The following is a 13,733-nucleotide window of genomic DNA, read 5'->3' on the forward strand; positions in this document are numbered from 1 at the left end:
TCTCCTTTCCAATCTGTAAAATGAGGGTGATGTGTTTCAGAATTGTTCTTAAGATGGACAGAAGAAGAGTTTTTAGTTTTGTGCTCATATGCAAAGCAATGAATTCAGCTTCTCGCTTGTATGAAATCTTTATTCAAAACTCATAACATTCAAACGTGTTTTTATGCTTACACTTCCAGACTGCTTTCAAAAAGTATTTCATTTTTACAGTGTAATAATAGTAACACACTTAACAAAGCCTGAACAGTTCTGTCAATTTTAAGTTGCCCTTTTATCTTCTCTCTGATCACAACTCCTATAAGGTTTCATCTTAGATCAATTTACTGGCAGTTTACTTCATTTAAGAAGTGACCTTTTTGCCTTTTGGTATTTGGCTTTAATAAACTGTTTTGATGTCTTGAGTGATGTTTCATTAAATTGCACTGTGCTCTCAGGTCAGCCAGCATGAACTCTGCTTGCTTTCCTGCCCCACGCCATGTATTCCTGTATTGAATATCCCCACTTAACATTTCAAGGACAGTTGCAGCTGGCTAAGTTCATAATTATTTTCAGTCCAAGTGATGAAATATGAATGCATCTCATTCCAACAGGAGCTCTTACAAGAGGAGACCCGCCAGAAACTGAACCTGAGTGGCCGAATCCGGCAGTTGGAGGAGGAAAAGAACAACCTCCAAGAGCAGCAGGAAGAAGAGGAGGAGGCCAGGAAGAATTTGGAGAAACAGCTGGTTGCTTTTCAGTCTCAGGTGAGAAGCTGTGCTTGATCACATATCTCCTTGTCTGAACTGGGCTACAGTTATCTGATGTCTTACTGCCAAAACTTCTGACTTTTGGGAAAAAAATACTATTGCAGAGTTATACCATATCCTTAAGACAGCTGGAGCAGTTACCCTTTTCAGAATAGTTGTGGGAAATACTAACAATGCAGAACTGTATCCAAAGTTCATAATATGTCGGTTGCTATACAGCAGTGGTTCTCAACCTGTGGGTCGCCAGATGTTTTGGCCTTCAACGCCCAGAAATCCTAACAGGTGGTAAACTGACTGGGATTTCTGGGAGTTGTAGGCCAAAACACCTGGGGACCCACAGGTTGAGGACCTCTGCTTTATGGGCTGTAGGTGGGAACTTCCATGATGAGCTCTACCACTTCAGATAACTATGGTATATTTTTAAACCTTATATCACATAGTAGGAACAATTCTAGCCTAGATACATGAACATATTATGTTCAAGGGATGTTTGAATGTGAATAAATATTTATTCATGTAAACTGCACCTCCATCTGAAGCAATGCAGTTTGATTACAGCTTTACAATTTCTGTGAAAATTAGATCATTATATATATGCACAAAATATACCTGGTTTTTGCCAGGCTCAAAAATGGTATATCAACATGTTTTGTTGCCTTTATCCCAGCTGGCTGATGCCAAAAAGAAGGTTGATGATGATTTGGGAACTATTGAAGGGTTGGAGGAAAGTAAGAAGAAGCTTCTGAAGGACATGGAAATTGTGAACCAACGTCTAGAAGAAAAGGCAATGGCGTATGATAAGATGGAGAAGACCAAGAACCGTCTTCAGCAGGAGCTGGATGACTTAATGGTAGACCTTGACCATCAGCGCCAAATCGTTTCCAACTTGGAGAAGAAGCAGAAGAAATTTGATCAGGTTTGTCACTATTTGACTTTATTTATTTATTTATTTTTTGCATTTATTGACCGCCCCTCTCAGCCCGAGGGCGACTTTGCTTTTCTTTTGCTCAACATGTATTTCCTTAGTACATAAGCTTTTCACACATTCATTCATGCAAGCTACCTCTTTAAATTAGCTCCCCTGATCTTGACATTTGCCATGGAGTGTACTTTTCATTGTCTGAATTTTGAAATATGTTAGCTGGAAAATGAATCAGTTGCTCATCTACTACTTGTTAAAGCTTTAGAAGAATTCTAATGCTTTCTGTGAGAAGATATTAAGGGGTGAAAAAAAGTACATCTTCCCTTCTGCAAGAAGCTTACATCCAAGATAGTTGCTCAAAAACTAATCACTAGGCATGGCTAGAGTGTGGAAGTATCAATCCATTGTGGTAACTTGATATAAAGAACATAAAACTTGATGTTTAGATGAGTACAATCCCACCCATCTATTCACATCTTGTGTTCCTTAGATGCTGGCTGAAGAGAAGAATATATCTGCTCGTTATGCGGAGGAGAGAGACCGTGCGGAGGCCGAAGCACGAGAAAAAGAGACCAAAGCGCTGTCCTTGGCACGATCCTTGGAGGAAGCCTTGGAGGCCAAGGAAGAGTTTGAGAGGCAGAACAAGCAACTTCGGGCAGACATGGAAGACCTGATGAGTTCCAAAGACGACGTGGGCAAAAATGTGAGTTCTGCTCTTGGAGTGATTTCATTTTGTCAGACTGTCGGATTTCAGCCTCAGCTTTGCAGAATAGCAAAATCCCTATGTTAATATACTAAATTGCATTTTGAATATTTGATAACTATATATTTAAGCTGCTTATTGAAACATTACTGTTCAAGCATTAAATTTCCATGTATCCATTCCTTTTCCATCGGGTTTCATTTTTTTAATCTTCTATAGATATGGTGTAGATGCTTGCATGTTTGTTTCAGATGCCCTCTCCTTCCCATGCGCATGATTAACTCACATTTAGGGTTAGGGATTGCATTCCTGGAGTTGCCATTATGAGAAAAACTCCAAGTGTGAGACATCTTACCTTTGCCTTGCCCTGTAGGTTCATGAGCTGGAAAAGTCCAAGCGCACATTGGAACAGCAAGTGGAAGAGATGCGAACACAGTTGGAGGAGTTAGAAGATGAGCTGCAAGCCACAGAGGATGCCAAATTACGCCTAGAAGTAAACATGCAAGCCATGAAAGCACAATTTGAGAGAGATCTCCAGGCCAGGGATGAGCAGAATGAGGAAAAGAAGAGACTGTTAGTGAAACAGGTAAGTCTTGTTTAACCTGAGGAAACCACACTGTTTGAAGGTCCCAGTGATCTAGGTTTTTTTCATACAAGAAGTAGATCATAACATTTTTATTAAGCCTCAAAGCTAGAAAGTTAGCCACAAGCCATTTGCCTGAGCCACAATTTCTCCACCTCAGGATGCAGAATCAAATGCATCTTCATCGTAGTTTAGTGTGGTCCTTGCCCATTTGCAGTGTGATTTTCCCACAAAGGAAATATTCATTGTTAATAACAGAAACTGACACAAGACTTCAGATCTCATCAAATGTGCTCCAGAGTTAATAAATCAAGTAAATGGATAGGATTGGTTTGTGATAGGATTTCATTTTTTTAAAATATCTGAAGTCATTGTTTGCTGGGACACCACCATAAAAGTACCTTGGAGAAAGCAATCATGCCATAGTACCTGTGGCATGTTGGGAGTCAGTGACATTCTTCATGCTTATTTGGGACGTTCAGCATCCATGCTGGTGTTTCCTTTTCAGATGCCACTCAGTATTTGATAGTTGTTGTGCTCATCATGTAATGCTTCCAGCACATGTAGCAGATCACGTTCTTGGTTTGGTTTTCATTCTGGAGATGAAGATTTCTCTTATAGTCACTAACGGGTTTGTTTAGACTGGTGAACTGAATCGGGGAAGGGGAGGACCTTTAGGAATGGGACTTCTTGAGGGCTTGCAGACCTGGACAGTTTTCTAATGCCTTTGGGGGAATTTTATGGTGCTAGAGTGTTTGCTCGTTGGGTTTGGTGCACCCAGAATAGATATATATTCTAGGGAAAAGCTTGGAGATATTCCCCTTGGATATTTTTGTTTCATATATGCCATTTCTGAGACCATTTTCAGTCCCAGACATAGTGTGTATTGTGGATAAGTATTAGAGACAGCTTTTGGGGTTTTAGAGTTTAACAGGATTGGATCAAATACAAAGTACAGTAGGTTCCAGTGTAGTTTGTCTCCAGCAAAGATGACTATGTTTTGGGTGGGAATCTGAAATATTATTTGATAGATTTGAGTGTATGATTTTGAGTTTTGGTTTTTAGCTTACGTGTTAAGATATGGGTGGCTCTTAACTGTTTTAAGATGCCTTCATTATTTCTCTCCCCTCCTTCCCCCCTCATGTTAAGAAGTTATCTTAGGCTGTGTTGTAAATTGTAATCTAAGAAAATATATAAGACTTGATTGCTTTTCCTTTGGTGTCGTGGCAAAAAGCATGATTGTCACTACTAACTCTTTCCTGGGTTTTTTCCCCCATGCATAGTTGATCACAAATTAGTTTTCATTTTGCTTTGAAGAATTAATGAGATGATACAAGGTCTTATTGTCTCAGTTTGGGAACAGATTCACCTTGAACAAAAGTTCCATTTGTTAACTTCAATCGGTTAACAATTATGGATAATGGCTGTGGCGAAGGAACAGTTTATAAGCTACTAGATTAGTTTATGCACAGTAGTCAAAGATCAAGAAAGATGGAGCAGCTGAGTAGATGAAAACACCACTGATGCATCCCACACAATTCTACATTGTGCTGGCTTGCATACCTTGTGCTTGGCTTTTCATTAGGCACAGTATTGTCTCCAGAAAGACTTGTGAGTCAAAGAGCTCCGTTGTGGTTCCTGTACAAGGAAATATTGGTCCTATAAGCTATATTCAGTTAAATATCAAGAAATAATGATGTCTTCTACATTTCAGGCAGCTTCATCCACTGAATACATTTTCAGTTCTTATCTTTTCTCCTATTGTTTTGCTTTTTTTCCTGAATTTTATAGGTACGGGAACTGGAAGCAGAATTGGAAGATGAGAGGAAGCAACGAGCTTTGGCTGTAGCATCGAAGAAAAAAATGGAGGCAGACCTGAAAGACCTCGAAGCCCAGATTGAGGCTGCAAACAAGGCCCGCGATGAAGCAATCAAGCAGCTGCGCAAACTGCAGGTGCGCAGATCAATTCTATATATGATGATATCTATGAAAACCTGTGCTCATTAAAATATTCTCCTCGAACGTTTTTCCTGTCTTTAAATGGAAGGGAAGAAGAGAATTGTTAATCCCTTATCAATGTTGTGTGATAGCAGAACAGGATCTAGTATAAAAAGATACCTTGGGTGTGTTGAACAGTTGGCAGTGTGTTTTGTGGATAGTTTTCCAGGTTCTGCAAAGAAAGACCATCACCTCTTTCTTCTAAATTCCAGGCACAAATGAAAGATTATCAGCGTGAACTAGAAGAAGCCCGGGCATCAAGAGATGAAATATTTGCTCTGTCAAAGGAGAATGAGAAAAAGCTCAAAGGTCTTGAAGCAGAAATTCTTCAACTGCAAGAGGTATGACATAGAGGCCTTCATGAACATTCATGCTGGAAAAACTATCAGATTGATGTAATATACCCATGATTTAAGGGAGAACCCTACAGCTATGAACTGTTGCATGAATAGCTTTTGCACATTAAAATACTGATTTACAATGCAGGTTACTTTCTGGATTGCTTTTCAAAGTGCCTGTACAGTCAGGTTTGATTGTCAACGTCCTTTGTGCTCAGACTGTAGCATAGCTATAGTCCAGATGGCAGCTTATTTATTTTATTTTATTTTATTTTATTTACTAAATTTATATCCTGCCCTTCTCTACCACAAAGGGGACTCATGAGCAAAAGTTAGCATCAGGTCAGGGAAGCTTAGCACAAGATCAGGGAAGAACCACATACATCCTAGGAAGAGATACTTCGGCATAAAATGGTAGTTCTTTATCGAATCTGAAACTGAGATGCCTGTGAATTTTCTTTTTCAGGAACTTGCTGCCTCTGAGAGAGCTAGACGCCATGCAGAGCAAGAGCGTGATGAGCTGGCTGACGAAATTGCCAACAGTGCCTCTGGAAAGTAAGTTACATTAGATAAACAGCACGTCACAGTAGGCATTATGTGGTATAAATGTTCTGCATCCACGGCTGTTGCAATACAAGCTATGATTGTTGTGGCAGAGACTGGTGATTACCATAAATGCCTGGCATGGGCTAGTAGTCACTTTTAGCGTTCTCCCACCCTTATAGATCTGCCTTGCTTGATGAAAAGCGCCGTCTGGAGGCCCGAATTGCACAGCTGGAAGAGGAACTTGAAGAGGAGCAGAGCAATATGGAGCTCCTCAATGACCGATTCCGCAAGACCACTCTCCAGGTAATGCTCATGGATTAGTTGAACATTTCTGCTTGCTCCCCCAATGAAAATGAGATGCTCTTAGTAACTGTGCTTGCCTTCCTGAAGGTTGACACACTAAACTCTGAGCTGGCTGCAGAACGAAGTGCTGCCCAGAAGAGTGAGAACGCACGGCAACAGTTAGAGCGACACAACAAAGAGTTGAAAGCCAAGCTGCAAGAACTGGAGGGTTCAGTAAAATCCAAGTTCAAGGCAACCATTGCAGCCCTTGAAGCAAAGATTGGACAGCTAGAAGAACAGCTGGAGCAGGAGGCAAAGTAAGTAGGCTTCTTAGAAAGTAAGAGGCAAGATAATGAGCCAATTTTGAGAAGACAGCTTCCTGTTTTTTGAGAATTAGCACATGCTGTTCTGAATCTCCTTTTGTGTCATCTATAATATGGTGGTAGTTGAAAAGGAAGTTCTGGAATCCAAAAATGAAAATACTCTTAAGGTCACTGACTATTATTATTATTATTATTATTATTATTATTATTATTATTTGCTAATGTTGGAAGTATTTACAGTGGACCTTGTGTTCTCATTGTTCTGCAGATGTCAAGAAACCATATGACTAGCTTTAATCCTTTCCCTCCCTGAAACTAGCCCCTCCCCAGCTCTCTTGCTATTACATTCAGATTGATTCAGAGACACTTTACCTCCCCAATCCTTCTAACAAACAGTTGAATGCCTTAAGAGCTGAGTATTAAGCAGAAGTAGTAAATCCACACTTTCAAGAAACAAGACATCAGGAAACTTTATAAGGGCACTTGGAAAACATTCACTTTCACTTTTTTATCACAACCTGGATTTATTCTGAAGCTTACCTCACTATTTCATTCCCCTATTGTTGCAAACTTTCTTAGCAATCCAAGTGCAAGTTACATGCATACAGTCCTCTCTGGTAATTAGTGCATTCACTGAACAGGGAGATTTGGACAATCACATGATCCTTTCATCAGCATTCACTCAGGTTCAGTTTGCATTGCTGATCTAGACTGGCCTTAACCAGTGCCCTCCACAGATATTTCAGAATGTCATCCACAGCTAACATTGTGAAGGATCATTCGCTCTGAAATCCAAAACATGGGGTGCAACCATGTTTGTGAGGAGTGCTCAAGTGTAGCATTTAAAATACAGTGCTTTATTGTTCTCTCAACTTCATAGCACATTAAACCAGAGCTATGGCTCCCTCAGTGGATCTGTCAAAAAAGGCTTTCTAGATCATCTTAAGAAATAGATGGCCTTTCCTATGTTGCTGCAGCTCCCAGTATTTATCATTTATTATTTTGGCTAAGGGTAATGGGAGTTGTAGTAAAACAGCATCTGGAGAGTTGCACTCTGCTATGGCTAGAAACTTGCATTTCTGCAGAATCATAAGACCTAAAGATATGCCAAGGCCCCTCTAGTCACATCCCTTGCCAGAGGAAGAATTCACTAGGATAAAGCCACCCAGAGTCTGCTCACTCAACTGGCATTCAAATCTGATCAGAGAGTTTGTTTTCCACAAAGAAGCCCACAGACAGCCTGTGCCCTCTCTCATCTGTACCTCAACAGTCATAAATAAGTGGAATGGTCCCCTTCATATCAACGTAAGCAATTTCTCAGAAAATGTATTCATTTTCGACACAACACAAGTTCCTGCTTCTTGACAGGGGGTTAGACTGGATGGCCCACAAGGTCTCTTCCAACTCTATAATTCTATGACTCTAGGTTCCTGTTATAAACAAACTAGTGCCTATTTTCTCTCTGGCTCCAAAAAAAGGATGCCTCTCTAAACAACGTGGGGGAGAGAAGATCTGACTGGACTCTTACAAGATTGATGTTTCAGCCGTATGAATGTCAAAAGCCACTTCCATTTTTACTATAACATCAGTGGAAGACTTATCAGATATGTACTAATTGGCCAGATACTGTGCAGGGGGTTGTCTGAATTGTGCAAAGCCTCCACCTTTACAGTGCTACCATCAGCAAAGGCAATGTGTTCTGCTGGTTACACAACTATAATAATGCAAGTACACCATCACAAAGCAAACTTGTTCCCATAAGAAAGACATTTTTTGTGGTTATCTTTTTGATTGTGTGACTTATTGATTTGGTAGTGCCTGGTGTTTGACTTATTTCTGTAACTTTCTTGGTTCATCCAATAACCACTTCGTGCTCATAATGATGCTTTGGGAGCAGAGAGCTGTTGGTCCTCTGAGAAAATAAATTGTCTCCCTTCATTTACAGTCTGTTGTCTTTCTGATGTCATAGTGAGTGTTTCTACAATTGAATTTCCTTAGGGAGAGGGCAGCAGCCAATAAACTAGTACGTCGCACAGAGAAGAAGCTGAAGGAAGTCTTCATGCAGGTGGAGGATGAACGCCGACATGCAGACCAGTATAAGGAACAGGTGAGGAGTAGCTTCCTTACAAGTTTTGCTGTGTAGCCAGTCACTTTCCTTGCTAGAACAATTTATTTATTTATTTATTTTCCCATGTTTACATCTCACCCTTCTCACCTAGAAGGGGACTCAGGGCGGCCTTATAGCAGGCAGCAATTTGATGCCAACACATAAATACCAAAAATAAACAAATACAATTAAAATCCATACAATTAAACATTAATTATTAAAATAGCAATTAAAATCACGCAACAAAACCACTTTTGGTGTGTACAAAAGGAAGTAGAATAAGCTGTTTTAAATAGCCAATATTTTAGAAAGCTCTTGAAGCAAACTGCCTTAGTAGACACTATTCAAGAGTTTGGCTGCTATGAGTTGCATTCAGTTGGACCACGAGCCATGGATTCTGGTCCAACTCAGAGCAACAAAACTGCCTTTGTGGTGTAATTCAACCATTGCAAATGGCTAGCACTTGGGTAGTTGCAAAAGATGCTTTACAGAATAACGTTTTTTTGTGGAACATGCCACTTGTCTCAACTTGTCCCTCAACTCTTTTTTTCACTCTTTGTGGTGAGAAGAACCCTACTAAGGTTGTTTTTCGGTCTTTACTGGGATGAACACTCTAGTCAGCATTGCCTGTCCTTCCTGGGAGTGAATCTCTATAAGTCCTGTGGACAAATCTGTTTGCACTACCAAAAGGTTGTTGGGTTCCCCATAGATTCTTGAGGATCTATGCATGCTTAGATATGGTTGAAAATTAGAGGGAACATAACTCTACTCTTATACGGTGTGCATTTCTTTGTTTGGGTTTGTTTCCGATGCTGTTCTTTAGATGGAGAAGGCCAATGCGCGGATGAAACAGCTGAAGCGCCAGCTAGAAGAGGCAGAGGAGGAGGCCACACGTGCTAATGCTTCGCGCCGCAAGCTCCAGCGGGAGCTGGATGATGCCACTGAAGCCAGTGAGGGCCTTAGCAGGGAGGTCAGCACTCTGAAAAGCAGGCTAAGGTGAGTGATATGGAGGAAGAAGACAGGGTTTGTTCCTTAAGGATGTCTCATTAATGTGGATGGGTGAACTGTTTACTAGATTCGTAGTTCCCATTAATACTCACTCTCTGGCAGTTTCCTCCTAGCTTGCTCTTAATCACCTCTGGAACTTGGGGATAGCTTTCTCACTCCTAAAGGGTGAGAAAGGTGGGGTAAAAATGAAGTAAACAAAACATAAATAAACCTCAGAAGGGCCATCCTGCCTGCAAGATCAGATCCACAGTTGTTTTATTCGCTTTCGGGGTAGAATTGCCTGTTAAATGGTACACACTCTGCTCTTACATTGACAGGAGTAGAACTAGAGTAGTGAAAGTGTGGCCCTCCAGATGCTAATGAAGTCCCAACATTCATCACTATTGAGTTCTAGAGAGACACACTTTCCCACATCTGCTCTAAGAGTTAGACATCCATGCAACTGTGATATTTGATGAAGTGCCACCTTGCAGAGAGAGTTTGGAGTTTCGGGTGAGGCCATTCTGAGCCCTAGGGACACTAGTGTGGTGAATAGCTGGTTTAGCCTGGCATTTCCTCATTATTTTCTCTCTAGAGCAAAAGCTGTGTATGCCAACAATCACTTCTTACACATTTTCACAGGAGAGGGGGTCCAATCACATTCTCCTCTAGCCGATCTGGGAGGCGCCAGCTGCACATTGAAGGAGCTTCCTTGGAGCTTTCAGATGATGATGCTGAGAGCAAGGGCAGTGATATCAACGAATCTCCGGCTGCCCAAACAGAGTAAAGTGTCCAGAAGTGATGTACAGCCAGGTCCCTACCAGTGTGACCACACCACACCCCATGCAGTTTGAAGAAAGGACAATGATTTTATTAGTCACCAAACTGCCTTGTGGCCCTAAAACTTGCCTTAGGCAAAACTGGCAAAACGCTAGGTCATGCAAGTCAGCTGTAGCATATTGCTAACTGGCTTTGCTATGTCATAATCTCCTTTGGATATATGAACCACGGCTTCTTATACATATTAAAATACTTCTAGTGTCTTTTATGTTGAAGTATCTATTGTAAGCCCACTCTCTAAGGCACCAGGTGATAGGATGGTGCTTTTCTGTCCCTTCTACTAAGCCATTCCCAGGCTGAAATTCCTGGCAGCTGACTCTGCCTTTTTTCTATGCATGCTTAGTGGTGCAGCAGTGGCACTCCATTCTTTGGGCAGGCTGAGTCCTGCTCATTTGCAGGGTCTGATGCTCCTTTTTCCCTGTCATCCTGTGACAGACTCGATTCATTGACTGTGAAAATGCCCCAGCGGGCTTTGGAGAAAACCTGTGTTTGAGTGTAGCATCACAACCTGCTAGTTGTTTGTGCTAATAATGAACACTGGCCCATTATGGGTAATTCTGTATCCTTTTCCTTCCAGACTTACTTAGTACTATGTTCTGGCTGAGTGGCTAAGTAACTGGATGCTAATCATTTTCTACTGTTCATAGGACTCAGTGCAGACTTTCTAGCCACAGCATGGAAATGACTCTCCATTGTTGGAAATGGCTTTCTTTCTGAAGTGCTGGGGGCATCAGTAGTAGTAGCTTAATGCTGAAACTCTTGCCAGCAATCTTGGTACCCAACAGTGTTTCTTCAAGAGGACTGTGATTTGTAAAGGGAAACACCCTTGGAGCTGTCCTCCTCCCCTTCTTACCTTCATCTAGTCAGTGTTATGTGAATCTACCTAGTATCCTTTTGTCTCATAGCTGAGAACTGACATTTACGGAAAGTGCCTTAGATACTACAGTTCTAAGACAATGTTACATATATAATTTGCCTATAACAAATGATTTAATGTATTAAAATTTGTTCTCCATATCATGTTACGACTCTGCTAGTCCAAGTGGTATTATTGATATTCCGTGGTAAGGATGAATCAGTGTTAACTATGAAATCTTGATCTCTTGCAACATGCTTGAAAAATATCTTTGGTTGAAAGCTTTAACATGTTACAAAGCTTTTGTTTTTGTGCACTTGGGTATTTCTGAATCATAACTGGCTCTTGATCACCAGGCATCTGACTGCAAATACCTTGTTTCTTTGTATTCCCATATTTCTAGACAATGATTTTTGTAAGACAATAAATTTATTCATTCTAGAGACTCACTAATGTTTGGCCCATTTACTTGAAAAGCTGTGTTCTGTTCTGCATTCAACTAGAAACATGCAAGTGTGACATCTAGACTTGTGTTTCGCATTCATATCTCAGCCTAGCCTAAATCCATTGCGGTTCCTAAATGGAAATTAGCATTTAAGGAAATTTCATTGGATTGATAGGATTGGCAATTGGACTGAGACTTCAGGAACAACAGGAGTTTACTCAGTGGAAAATCTCCTAGAATAGCATCAGATGTTTCACTTCTAGGTATTTAACGTATCCAATGACATTTGTGAAAAACAAATGCCTAGTGTGTTTTTACCTATGGTAACAGGGAAAAGGACAGTACTAAATGGAGTACAAAACCTCCAGATAGATCTACACTTTTCATACTTCAAAGTATATGAAAGATGCAACAGCAGTCATCAGGTACATACATTCTTACTTCTCCTCATTTTGTACAGGAAGAGTGAAGAAAAATAATTGAGCTGCTGTGAGTTAGGAAAATAATAATAGTAAAATATGGGACTGTAAATTTATTTGGGGAGAAATTACTGACAGTTTGCATGGCAACAAGAGGCAGTGGATGTCTGATTTGAAAAATGGGACTAGGCATAAAGAAGTGAAATCCCTTTTTGTACAACTTCCTTCACATTTGTGAATTTCAGCAAAAAAGAGATTATCATACCAAGTGTTATATGTTCATAATTTACTAATAAAGCTCGGGATAAGTATGAACCTTTTTTAAAAAATGCAAAAAAAACCCCACTAAAACTCTTGTGGTCTGGATTAAGCAGCCTCGTCCAGATACATAGCTACATGGGCCTCCAGACTAAGTTATTCTTTGTTTAAGCCATTTTTTCATTCTCGTCTCCATGACATATCAGAAAAAATGGAGGCCAAAAATAATCAGTGTAATCATCTTGAGGGCTGGCAGGCTTAAATTTGTTATTTTTGACATTAGATATAAAAAAACACCCCTCCCTTGTGTCTCACATCTAACACAGCTCAATTAAAAAGTTGTCTCTTAGTTCATTTTAGATCTCTGTGCCTTTGGCTCTTTAGTGGTATAAATGATGAGGAACACTGAGTGGAACAATTCAGTTTTGAAATCAGTTCTAGATATGTATTAAAGAACAATCACTGTTCTTTGTTACTGTCTTAAGGCCAAATGCAAAGGCCTCAATTTAATCCTTCAAAAGTTATGGTATTAAGTCTGATGTTACAGCAGCAGTGAGCCATCACAGCAGTGAGTTGGTATAAACATTTATGCATTCATCAAACCTGTAGCAAACAAAATTATGTGTTTGTCCTATGCCCAGCCTCCTAAATATATTTCAAGGGAAAATTCAGCCCTTCAGAATTTTAAGCAGATTGGGGAAATCTGAAGAGGGCTGCTGTATGTCAAGGACTGTGTAAAAGTTTAACCTTGAAGGAACAGCAGGGGGAGACATTATAAGCATTTTTATCATATTCCTGATGTGCCTGCTCCTGAACAGAAGGAATACTTAATAGTTGCAGTTTTAAATAAATTCGGCACTTTTGTCAATATTTTGAAAATACCAGCACAGTAGAAAATCCTGGTAGAATAAGTTTCGGAACTGTCAGAAAAATAAGTGCAACATAAAATGGTCCAACCTCTTGAACTGTTCACTGAATTGTTTTTGGTGTTTGGCTTTGAAGTCAGATCAGAAATAAAACCGATTTAGCATTATCCCTGAGGTCTAGGTGCTTGGAATAGGGAGTTGCTAGCTTTCAGTAGTGGGGATTCCAACAAAACATTGCAATGACTAATACTTCTGCCAACCACTCAATCATAATCATTTGCAATGCATGTCACTCCATGCTCGCTCTCCAATGCTGAGCTGTGTTGGATTCAAGGCTCAATGGAAGAGATCAAGTATTCAGTTCAAGCAACATGGCCCACAACAAAACAGGAGAGGAGTCAACCATTCCAACAAGTATGGGAGAACTATTACTTATGTTACTGGTAGTGGGGAGACTTCATTTTAGCCATCTGTGGAGAATGACAATTTCATACAAGTGGATCCGAGAGGCAGT

At 40.3% G+C, this 13,733-nt stretch overlaps 1 protein-coding gene across 4 annotated transcripts in view; it reads left to right on the top strand.

Annotated features, from left to right (window-relative positions):
- MYH10 (myosin heavy chain 10) overlaps positions 1-11,680 on the top strand; it is a 77,565-nt gene extending 65,885 nt beyond the window's left edge. For all 4 annotated transcript variants that reach the window (XM_060764474.2, XM_060764476.2, XM_060764477.2 and 1 more), the window contains 12 exons: positions 591-743; positions 1,414-1,662; positions 2,159-2,371; positions 2,745-2,957; positions 4,746-4,907; positions 5,165-5,293; positions 5,757-5,845; positions 6,016-6,139; positions 6,227-6,435; positions 8,440-8,548; positions 9,372-9,544; positions 10,178-11,680. In XM_060764474.2, the coding sequence (XP_060620457.2) occupies positions 591-743; positions 1,414-1,662; positions 2,159-2,371; positions 2,745-2,957; positions 4,746-4,907; positions 5,165-5,293; positions 5,757-5,845; positions 6,016-6,139; positions 6,227-6,435; positions 8,440-8,548; positions 9,372-9,544; positions 10,178-10,322 (1,968 nt within the window). In that variant the 3' untranslated portion in view covers positions 10,323-11,680. The remainder of the gene's footprint in view (positions 1-590; positions 744-1,413; positions 1,663-2,158; positions 2,372-2,744; positions 2,958-4,745; positions 4,908-5,164; positions 5,294-5,756; positions 5,846-6,015; positions 6,140-6,226; positions 6,436-8,439; positions 8,549-9,371; positions 9,545-10,177) is intronic.
- Positions 11,681-13,733: the final 2,053 nt, after the last annotated feature.

Source organism: Anolis sagrei, chromosome 2, assembly GCF_037176765.1.
Source record: "Anolis sagrei isolate rAnoSag1 chromosome 2, rAnoSag1.mat, whole genome shotgun sequence".
Taxonomy (NCBI): Eukaryota; Metazoa; Chordata; class Lepidosauria; order Squamata; family Dactyloidae; genus Anolis; species Anolis sagrei.